Source organism: Haliotis cracherodii, unplaced genomic scaffold, assembly GCF_022045235.1.
Source record: "Haliotis cracherodii isolate W230 unplaced genomic scaffold, xgHalCrac1.p SCAF_1, whole genome shotgun sequence".
Classification (NCBI taxonomy): Eukaryota; Metazoa; Mollusca; class Gastropoda; order Lepetellida; family Haliotidae; genus Haliotis; species Haliotis cracherodii.
In genome coordinates, this window is record NW_027266264.1 from 17,444,797 (window position 1) to 17,457,025 (window position 12,229).

The following is a 12,229-nucleotide window of genomic DNA, read 5'->3' on the forward strand; positions in this document are numbered from 1 at the left end:
AACCACTTGGCTACCTGACCGCCCCCCACATATTTGGAAAAAAAACCAAGAAATAACATGGTGCTGTAGATATACAATGTTTATTTTACCTTCAACAGACAGGTACTACATTCCTTCCATTCACAGTGTTTATTTGAAACAAATTCAAAATGACATTGTATGTTCTGACAAAACTTTAGAATATTCATGCCTCCCCTGGCACAATGTTTTGTCTTTCCTCCCAGCTGAATCAGGTTGATTATTTCCACAATAATTAAACCGTTTCAAGAATATTTTCCACACTATCTGTAAGGACCAAGTTCTATCAATGGCAAATATCCAATTTCTTCAAAATTAACAGAAAGGTATCAATAAATATTCAATTAAATATCCTGAGTTGTAATCACAATCCATTCAAGTGAAAACTCACCAATACAAAGATTTCCTGTATCAGCAGAAATGCTGAAGCAAATATTAACAGCAGCATATGTATCTTGCATATCAAACTGCTTGAAATGATATCAAATTATATTCATGTGGTAAATAATTGTAGAAATAACTGCCTGTCATTTACAACCATGCAATAAATAAGTTAGTCCTGCTACTGAGTACAGATTCCTTCTTTGGCAAGTTTTCATATACAATAAATTATGTATGCAATGAGCAAACTGTGTACTACATTCTTCACATACTTCGCAACAGATTATCCAAACATCTGAAAGGTGGATTTTGTAAGTTTTGCCCTCCACCTCCTCCTAAAATATATTTTACAGGGAGATGAAAGAGATACCCAGGGATTCCTTTTTCAAGTTTTGATAAATGCATATTCGCTGTACTGGACCCTGTTCCCCAAAGCGATCTTAGTGCTAAGGTGATCGTAAGTCTCATTCTTTAACATAGGCTTACGATCATCGTAGTGCTAAGATCGCTTTGAGGAATGGGGCCCTGGACCCTAAAGCCAGTATGTTGGTCACTCCAGAACATTCCAGTGAGTACATAGCTTCCCAGGTTAACTAAAAACAGCAAACTCGTAGACAATATACAGCTCAAACTGAAATATACTTGTAAACAAAAATTACAATATCAACACAATTCAGATTATACAAGCAAAATGAAATGGGTTGAAAACATCTGACTGGATTAAAACTAAAGAGTTGTATAGAGATTGTGATAGCATGTGGAATGACATAGAACGTAATGTTTCAGCTAAATGGAAAATCAGTGATGAATTTTAATGAAGTTAAAAGAAGCAATGCAGATATATTCACTTAAAACAAAGCAAACATTTACCTGTTCCTTAGGTGTGTTATAAACAGTTTTCAGTACCCAGCTGTGCTCACACTGTGACCCATGTCATCTATAAGGGTTAACATGTGTCAAAATCTGGTCAACTATCTATACAGTCCAAATCACAAACCAAAGACTGTCAAAGTATTCTTGGATGTGTAAATCATCTTGTCACAATGAATGCCAGTCACAAGATGAGTCAGTTGTTTAACAATTAAATGTAAACTTGTCAAGGATCATTAGATCCAGGAATGAACAGAAACAGGCTATTCCTGAAACATTTTATGATTACGGCTTGAGGGAGGGTGTCCCAAGGAAAGAAATGTGAACTTAGGTAAACAGTATGTAGTAAGGGGAGGAAAAGTGACAGAAATAGCAGAATACATAGAAAATGGTTGTGAACAAAACTGATGTCTAAAACATACTTGAGAATGACTATGAAGAACTAAAACGAAAATATCACTTCACTTTTTGCTAAAATATACAGGATGAAAGCTGCGGCATCAGCTGTGTGTGTATCATGATAAATGCATGTGTGCAGAGTATGAAAGTGACAGTCTGGTGGCGGTGGTGGAAGTCCCAAATGGAGATCAGAAGGAATGTCATGACATGCAACAAGAGCAATGTATCTGTAGCAGACACACATCACACACAGAACCATACTGTTGGTAACAATATAATACACAATTAAACATATATGGAACAGCAACATAAGTACTTCCAATCTTGTATGTGTTTATCAGTGGACAAGGCCAAATTGAAGCTCCTTTTATTTGCCTTGTCATTAGGAAAAAGGCAAAACCTATGGTTATCTTTAATGACCAAATTAGACCCACATACTACCATTCTCAAGATAAGACAGCTGATATGGCACACCGAACATGTCTAACTTATATACTTTCCTTGCACTAAATGTCTGAAGACAATCAGTGATGTTTTGACATTACAAATACAGGATAAGGGAGAGGGAAAACAAACCTATTTCAATCATTGACTTCAGGATCATACTATCATTTTCGGCCCTGACTGACAAATTACAATCTGAAGTACTAAATGTCACTCACAAGCATCCTTGAAGAAAAACTACGAACCAAATTCTATGACTTCATCTGTAGATTTTGTCCATGGTGCAGGATATCTTTTGGTGATATTTAACAAAAGACCATTTCAGGTAACACTTCAATATATACATTATAAGACGGAAAGACTTACTCATGGAAGCAATCTCAACTTTGTGATAAACTCTCAATAAATTCTTTAACATTTTAAACAATATATTTATCTCAAGCTATTCTTCATCATATTAACACTTCATGAAGATCACATACTAACCTTATGGTTTGAATCTTCAAATATATGTTGCTGAAAATCATTCATATGTAATGCAAACTAATTTTCATGAAAGATAATTGCTTGAAGTTCGGGAGAACAGAAACAAACAGGGTGCTTCCAAACAAAAGAGTTATCTCCCTTTGACCAAGTAAGTTATACGCTGCATTCCCAGCAACTTCATGTGGATTTCGTTGGAATACTTTGAAAGACATGTAACAACAAATAAAGAAGAAATGCGAACCATTCTTTTCTCATGAATGAATGAAATACTCCCTGTAGGAGAATTGATTTCTAATGAATGTTGTTTTCTCATGGAAAATTCATGTTTCATTAAAACAAATTCAGATCCAATGAATTTCAAAAAGCACCATTTCTTTGGTTCACAAAAACCATCAGCCATTCCATGTCTGGAAAATACTAGTTGAAAGTATGAAATATTGTACCAGGTTTGTAGTTTGCCAACTTGGATATATGTACAACAAATAATATGCAACAAACACCACCAATCATCACAAACATGGATCATCACACATAGGTTATGAAAGCAACTATAGGATATAGGTTTGTATGTACACTTTACACTTCAATAACTACCATCTCAACAGCGTAGTATGTTCGCAGTCATCTCACTGCACAGTCACTACCAATATGGAAGTGAATGGAAGCCAACAGCTAACTTTTATCAATCCTACGTTATTTTCAAAATGTGACATCAATAACAGTTATAGTTATTCAGGGACAGAAAAATAACAATTAACATAAACGGAAACAAGTGAAAACTATTGTTTTTAATTTATTTGAAAATACGTACAATTTCAAAATGGCTGCAACTGTTGTGTTTGTTACACAGTGAAGAGACCAAAATGAAAGTAACCTTCAGGAGTTTGGAAATTAAATATGCGTAAAAAAATATTTTTTTAAAGACATCAAATCAATGCATTGTTAATCAAGTCATTTGGAGTGCCACCATCTACTTTGATTATTTTAGGCTGAGTGACAGAAATGCAAAGCCTGGTGACCAATTTACTAATATCAGCTGATCAATATTTGCCTGCAATGTAACGTGATGCAATGCAGATAAAGACCATGGATGTTTCATGCAAGGTTTGCACCAAGATACAGTACTGATGTGTGAAGGCACACTTTGTGGGATGAACACAGCACATGAGCTAGCACTATAGAGGTGTGTCTCCACACAGGGAAAACTTCAGCTAAGTCATAACAGTGAGAGACACATTAAGTACACATACAGACTGGACATGCTCTTCCTGACAAGGAAGTTACATCTTCATGTCATGTGAATCTGTTCAAGTTTTCAACCCTTTCTTGACACAGAGGGGTTGGCCATAACAGTAGGATCTCAGTGTAGTGACGTTGTCCATGCTGGCCAGGCCTTAGAGGCTCCATGTCCCGAGGGGGGAGATAATTACGGCGATGCTCCTGGACTGGACCGATCAGATATTCCATCACTGTTGATATCTATTTTAGGTTGGGGTCGTTTCTTGAGCATTCCAGGTTCAAACTCAGGGTGGCGCCGAGCATGTTTGTTCAAATGGTCACTACGCATAAAGCGTTTTTCACAGATTGGACATGAGAACTTCTTTTCACCTAAAAGAATAAAAGAGAATCATACAATCAGAAACAATTCTAATGCCAAAGAAAAACATGCAACAAAATAAATTTCAAATTTCCAGGGGGTTTATGTAAGTTGTAACACTACGAAGGGAAAATTCACCCAGAATAATGATAATAAAACAAAAATATTTCATAAATTTCAATTTTCATCCAAGCAAGCCTAGGAAACAATAACAAAAGGTGACAATGTAAAACCAACCGTGAGAACTTGCTTGTGCCTAAATGGCTGAAACATTTGTGATGTAACAGAAATACTAACTCACTCTTGAACATTAAATTTGAAAAGTGGTTATTTGTTACATCTTTTCTGAATCAAAGAATAAACATGCTCTTCAGGACACTGTAAGATGTTGTGGTTTTGTACAAAAGCTATGAAACATCAAAAATGTTGACAAAAACAACATGGAATATTCCTTAAGAACAAGATACAAAACTGACATATTGCAGATATCAAGGGTGTGAAGCACAGAGAGAAAGGTAGGCGGCTTAGGTTCTATTTATAGAACAGGCTATCCACAGCTCCACCCTGACCAGTGATAGCAGCTGATACAACCCCTTCTGTTTCTATACTGTTACAGCAACGAGCTAACTCTTACAACATAGATAGCAATAGCAGAAATCCATTGGCTGTGGCTGAATAACTAATCTGCAACAGTTTTTCCAATGTAATTATCCCCAAAGATATTTTAAGTCCTAACCCTAGTTGTCCCTTGGCATAGCTTAGCTAGATTGTATTCTTCACATTTGGCCCTTCACTAGCTGATGACTACTCTTATAAAAGGATTTGACGGGGCTACCAAAATGAAAGGACACCAATATAATTCTTAACATCCATAAAATAATGTACACAGCAAAGCATAAGAATATTGAGCTAGTCCAGATTTGTTTCAAATGTAGTTACAGCATGTCGAAAACAGAAAGTTGGCTTACCTGTGTGTGTGCGTATGTGTCGTGCAAGTTCATCTGATCGGGCAAAGCGTTTCTCACATCCATACCAAGTACATGGGAATGGCCGCTCGCCTGTGGATAAACACATAGATTAATCACACTGTGGACATGGGTACATACTGACTTTTTTCTGTTAGATTCTGCAATGTCAGTGTTGATTACTCAACAAGGTAATGTTTTCTCACATGTGGTGAAAAGGTAAGTGGTTAAAGAAACACAGTTTTTCCAAGAACCTAACCAAACATTACACAAAATGATTAGACAAATCGTTTGAAATGGCCATGGATAAAAACTGGCACTGCATCTATCAACATGATCAAGGAAAATAATTACAATGACACCACTACATCTTCATCAAGACATATAATATATAAGTACCAGTACAATAATATGAGAACAATAATTTGGACTGCATCAATTTGTAGGAAGACATGACATCATTAGTATTTCTCAAATACCCATCAGGGCTACTTCTCGCCCTTCCAGCTGTGTATTCACTGTCACCCTCAAAGTAACGAGACCGTCATGAAAATAATTCAACCAAAACCAATCTGCAGCAACATCACTTGAATTTCAGAATGGCAACTGTTCACTTGTGACTATATAACCTACCAATATATACACTGAGCGTGACAATTGTTTGTGACACTATTAGATGAACGTCTGTACACTGTGATGTGCTATATTTGATGTGTTTATCACTATTAGCTAAATGTGATATATTTAGTACTTGAAGGAGGATTAAATTGCACATTGTGTTCCTAGCCCCGAAGGATAGGCTGTTCCCATTAAACTATTGATATTTCTATTTGCAGATTTATCAGCTAGAGTCAAAAGCCATCCGCACAAAAAAATCAATAATATTCATTCATATTTGACCATATGATCTATAGTTGATTAATCTTTAAATAAAAGTGAAAAATTTAGTAAAAAGATATTAACAATAACTGACTATAAAGTATTGTTGGCCACTGCGAACACCTTATCATGTTAATAGAGAAAACAAAGTCTTCTGGACAGAGCTGAACACTTCAATCTGTAGATAATGTAACACCCAGTGTGTGGCAGATGCAGATCTCAGACTCAATGTTCAGGGATAAACTGACCTAAACCAAATGTCATGCCTCAAAACATATTCATAACACACTTGTTTCATCTTATTTCAACCAATAAGCTGGGTTTTGTTTTGGTTTACATTTGAACCTATACGTATATGATGTGGCTTTTTAAGTATACAACCTCATAAATATTCAGTACTGAAGCACACAAAAATATCTCATATCTGATTAACACATTCTTGTTTCAGATAAATATCAAAGCTATCTCATTACAACACAAAGCAGATTAACAAGTTGACGGTTTGTAAAGGACACCTTCCAACATGCATGGGCAAACATACATGTGTGAACTATCCAACAGCAGACAGGTAAATGAAGGACAACATATACTACTCAAAAGAAGTAAAAGAACACAATATCGTCACATGACTATGTATAATTATCTGTCTTACAAACCCTAGTCAAACAAATAGATCCAATTCAGCCATGCAAGTCTATAACATTTAGCAAGTCTAGATTACTGAAGTTTTTTAAACTCAAGAAAGTCACTTAGCTCTTTTTTTATTTTATTTCATTACGATTATACAACTGTTATTTTTCTGTAAAATATGTTCATTTCAGATACTAGATGTTAGTCTTATCATAAATCTATCAGGGCATTACACATAAGCTAGTAACTGAAAAAAGATTGTGTGTTCTTTAACCTTTTTTGAGTAGGATAAGCCTTGCACTGAGGCAAGTTGGTAGCACATGACTCTCAGCTAAAGGAGCAGCAGTTGGTGACCCAGGGTCAGGCAAACGACACACCCACTCCGTGGCAGCAGGGTAACTGCTTGTACACAGATCAGTGTGACAGACAGCTATCATGTACAGTGGAGGCTCCTAAGAACAGCTGATAGTGTGGAGGCGGGAGCTTCTCCATGACCTACAGGAAGATGTGGGGATACCAGATAACTGCTGACAGGCAATGGATGCTTGCTGCCCGCTTACTTGTAAGGACTGGGGGGTAATCTGGTGTGCAGTATGTAGCTCATAATCAATATAATTAATTTTCTCATAGCTCTAGTTTAAAACTAGTTGATGCGACTAAAAGTGTTAAAACCCTGTCTTTCACTAGGCCACATACATAACAGAACAGGAACTGTGATTTCAGTTCCCTATGAACTCGAGTTAAGTAGGAAATAGATAAACTCATGAAACAAGACGAACTCATGAATTGTGATAAAATGGATGTTACAGTTTCATCTGCACAACCTCTTGTCAATTTATATGGGGTGAGTGAGGGATTAATTATTGCTTGATTTGCCTCAGCAATCTTGCAGCTATTCGTAGCAACAGTTCATATGGGGATTCCCCATGAACCTATACAGATTGTAGGAAGCAACACAAAGAATCAGGTAGCAAGGTTTCTAGGGCTGCAACAAATACACCATGAGGCGAATACGATATGTATCACGAATATAGGGTAAAGAATACGAATATTTATTTACTAACACAAAAACAAGTAAGCAGCTGATGTATTATTTATTATTTTCAGTGAAACAATAACAAAATAAATTATTTGACAGTGTTAATTATTATTATACATTCATATACCCCACCTATCCAGGTACTAGTATCTGCTCAAATGTGACAATGACCAGTGATCACATTACTGTCAAATTAAATCCATAAGAATGTTGCCTTTTTAGAGAAATCTATGCATATGATAAGTTCTTATGGATATTTTTACGTACAGTGTATGTATATCATGTATATGCACATGACTGCATATTCATGGTTGCAGTCTTTAAATTTTCTTGGGTAAATATTTGATTCTAGTGACCACAAATAACGAATTCAATTCATAAAGATCTGCGGTTCGATTCACCGAACACACGAGTGAATCATAACAGCCCTACAGGCTTCGTGACTTGATTGTCCGTCATTGAGCCCAGATGGTGTTGGATCACTCATTATAGCAATCTCACATTTACCGGGTTCCCGACTTGATTACTTACAGGTTGTCATTATATTGCTGATTGTGATGTTAAACAAACAGAGAACAACTTATGTACACTCTCAAGAGACAAGTGCAGACTTTTAACAAACAACAAACAAACTCAAATGGAACATGCCCATTTCAAATACATTTAACCCATTGATGTGAATAAGTAATTTGTACAACATTGTCTCCTATTCCTGATAGCCAAAACAATATGTACAGCAAATGTCACATAAACATAGACGTATCTCCTGACAAATCCTATTGTTAATAGAAATATATATAGCTCAGCCCACACAATATCAGATTTGTTGCTTTAAAACAATTCACTGACAAGGATGCATGCATGCTGATGACTTGTAAACAGGACCATATTCAAGTTTATACACATTTATCAAGCAAATAGATTAACAATACAATATAAGTACTATTGTACTGAAACAAACTATTCATGCTGTATGAAATTGGCCAGGCCGTCCTCTCTTGAATAATGTATGAAAGTGAAATATGACAACCTATTTGTAAATCAGGATGGAAAATTAAATCATGGATAATTAGAACTTATTGTCAGCAGCCATGAGACACTAATTAACTTATCAATGTCAAGTTACGTCATGCACCAGACTATGGTAGCTATCAACCTGGCAACCAGCCCCACCTGAAATCACAGGTAACACAAGCGGATTTACATGCTTCAGTGCCTGCTTTGATTCAAACATAGATAAAATCAGCTTGTGACTTGACAAGTAAAGCTTATTAAGTTTACCTCAAATCAGTCACTCAGCCTTCATTATAGGATCAGTTTTACAGAAAGGTAACTGTAGTTCAGTTTTTGAATAAGCACTTTCATATGATCTTTTGTGCAAAAAAGATATTACTATGAAACAATTTATAGAAAATCACAATACTTGACATTTATCATCTAAGCTGGGCAGTAATAAGCTTATCAATTGTACACGTTTCCTCCTTCTTAAAATTCTCCTGGGCGTTGCCATGCTACATACACAACACAGTCAAGCTGGGATCCCAGCTTCAAAATGTCCTCCATAACTGTAATAATTTTATCGCCATTTAGCAAAGGATGTTTAGAACGAAATGAAAGTAGGTCAGCATGAGATAAACAAACCGAACCAGTTCAACCTGCACCACTGTTTACCCATTATTTAATTTATTCTTTAAAGGTTTAAACTACTGAGCAAGTGACTGATAAAGCAAAGTTCAGGATTCTTAAGACAGGTGACGTGGTTGGTGGCAGCCGCAAGTCCTTCGACCTGCCCCAAAGGTAAACGACACTGTTACTCCTACCGAGACAATTCAAACAAACTTTGAGGGAAGACAAATGAAGTTGATCAGTGAGAGGACAGGGAGAAGGAGAGAAAGAAATTGGCTTTGTTCAACAGACCACGAGCCAAAACCGCGGGGAACATAGTGGCACATCTCAACACAAAGGGCTAAAAGGAGGCTTACCTACACACCTCATTTGAATACAGGTGTAGAGGGGGACATCATAGCTAAGTTATTATATTGGTTGAGCGGGTTGGCGGGCACACGGCGGGACAGATGGCACGTGGCCTGCACACGACCCGACCTACACACAACCCCACAAAGACGTCACACCTAAAAACACCTGCCGTTATCAGCCCAGACAAAAACTCAAATATTCTAAGCTGAACGCATCAGTGGTCACAGATATTGTTCAAACATCTTGAAGGAAATGGTTCAGAGACACAAAGATAGGAGCAGTTCAACAGCTCATTTTCAGCGTCCGTTCAAACGAGATAAAGCACAGTTTTGACGTTCACATCACTCAAATGAGGAAAAAAAATGAAAACAAATTTGAATAACATGAAATTGATACAGCTCTCATTTCATTTAGTGATGGTGAATGTTGAGCTGCAAATGAAAATAACCCCACCAAATATAAGTTTATCAATGGGTTAAGAAATTGAGATTTTTTAAAGTATTTTCAAAATATAAGGGATATATTTATATTTATTGTCTACGAAAACTCACTCTTGACAAGTAAACTCGATGTCACAATGGCCACTGCCTGAACTGCCCCTCACAATACTGGTAACAGATACAACTGTACATTACAACCACAATGACATCGCCAAATACAGAATAGTAGCATATAATTATGGTGGGGAGGCTGGACAGATTGGAGTATTTTGGGATACATATAAGTATTAGTCCAAATATTACAAATAGTGACAATATTTGTCAGGATACATTTTATGGCAGGAGCCCCTCCCACTTATAAGTGCTTGGTTGAATTTTATGTCAATTCCGATATAAATTTGACATTTAAAAACTAGTAGATCTAGAACTAGATAAAAACAATTAAAGGTCTTGCATAAGGTATGCACCAGACTAACTTTATATTTGACATTTACATCAAAAATGAATTAATGAACAGAAATGTGGTATTATCCTTGAATTCATAATTATTGATCCACTTTTTAATTTGTGACAGTTACATAAATACAACATGTTCTGATCTCACTGTATTTCATGTTCCATACGTTCTGTTTGGGAGGTTACATTAAATGTTTCCTTCCTTCCTATAAACTGGGCATGATCAGTTATAGAAAACAAGCAAACTATATTGGTAATGTCAAACAGTTTAATATTACAAATTGAGTAACTCAGTGAATCTAAGAGTTAAATGGGCGTGACTCTGTTATTGGGTTCTTTTCGAGATTCCAAGCACTTTTCCGACCTGTGAGTTCGCATGGGAGTGAGCACATGGCCTCTGACCTATTTAGCACAGAAATATTGGGACAAAGGAATGGGTGCGACAGTGTTCCTACAACATGACACGCAATACAAAACGATTCCAACACACAGACGACAAACATATGTCAACAGGAATGATGTGCAGTCAGGTTTAGAAATAAATAAGCTACTCGAATAGCCAATCGATCTGAATTACATCTGCTCTATTTTAAGCCCCAACAAACTACAGATGAACTGACGTAATTTTCACTGGGCGGGAACGCTTATTTTCCTTCAATAAAACAGAATAACACATTCTGAACATGTAATTAGTAAATATAATTGTCATTAGAAATAATATACGTTTGTCAGACGGACTGTTTATTCTTATCCTTACTAGGAAACTACAGTTTTGAAAGAAGGCGTTGGCTTGTGTTTACCTCGCCATGCGGTCGACAACAAACAATGGCGCGCAACACACGACGAGGATAACCGCTGTACGTTCTTACCTGTATGAGTTCTAAGATGGGCCTTGAGATGGGAACTTTTGCCATACACTTTCTCACATCCCAGATAGTGACATTTGTGAAGCTTCTTAACCGCTGCTGACATGTCTTTCCCAAGTTGGTCTCCTTTCTTCCCCTCCCAGTCACTTCCACTCAAAGTAGGCGTGGTCGAGTTAGCTCTTCGCCGTCGCACTCGTTTACGCTGCGCGGAAACATTTTGACAAATGTCAAATGTGTTGTGATGATTACTGGAGTTAATTCTACAAAGTTCGTCACTATCGTAATCATTGTCAATTGGGTCTTGCTTGAATTTACTCAGATCAGCTAGAATTCTCGCCAACATGAACAAAGACTCAGGCTGACTTCTCGAAGCGTCCGTTGTTGTGGCAACTCTCTCCTCACATTCAACTGACACAGCCGCTGTGTCGTCTGATCGTGGGTTAAAACATGAATTTGACATCGCGACAAGGCATTCTGCCGCCAGGTTTGTGTCATAATCGCGACAGTCTTTATGCTGCAAGAGTGTCATATTGATGTCTTGAAAGGTCACATAAAATCAGCTGGTCTTGTAAGATCACACGCCCTCTTTGTTTGAACACAGCTTGTTCCCGACAATTTCACCTTATGACGATCAACTAAGATGAAGATGGTAACCTCACGTTGTATATAATGTCCCCCTTATGAAAGTACTCGTTCCGGAGATATGCCGTCTTGTTTTGTCTCGGATGACTTTCAGGTCTACACACACACGACCAACAAACGCCACTGCAATGTTTCATACT

At 36.9% G+C, this 12,229-nt stretch overlaps 1 protein-coding gene across 1 annotated transcript; it reads right to left on the reverse strand.

The window, feature by feature from the left end:
• Positions 1-77: 77 nt before the first annotated feature.
• On the reverse strand, positions 78-12,229 carry LOC139473692 (Krueppel-like factor 13). The gene is made up of 3 exons (XM_071256401.1): positions 11,451-12,229; positions 5,164-5,253; positions 78-4,206 (listed from the first exon to the last, which is right to left on the reverse strand). The coding sequence occupies exons 1-3, from the start codon at positions 11,974-11,976 to the stop codon at positions 4,025-4,027; spliced, it is 798 nt and encodes a 265-aa protein (XP_071112502.1). The 5' UTR covers positions 11,977-12,229; the 3' UTR covers positions 78-4,024.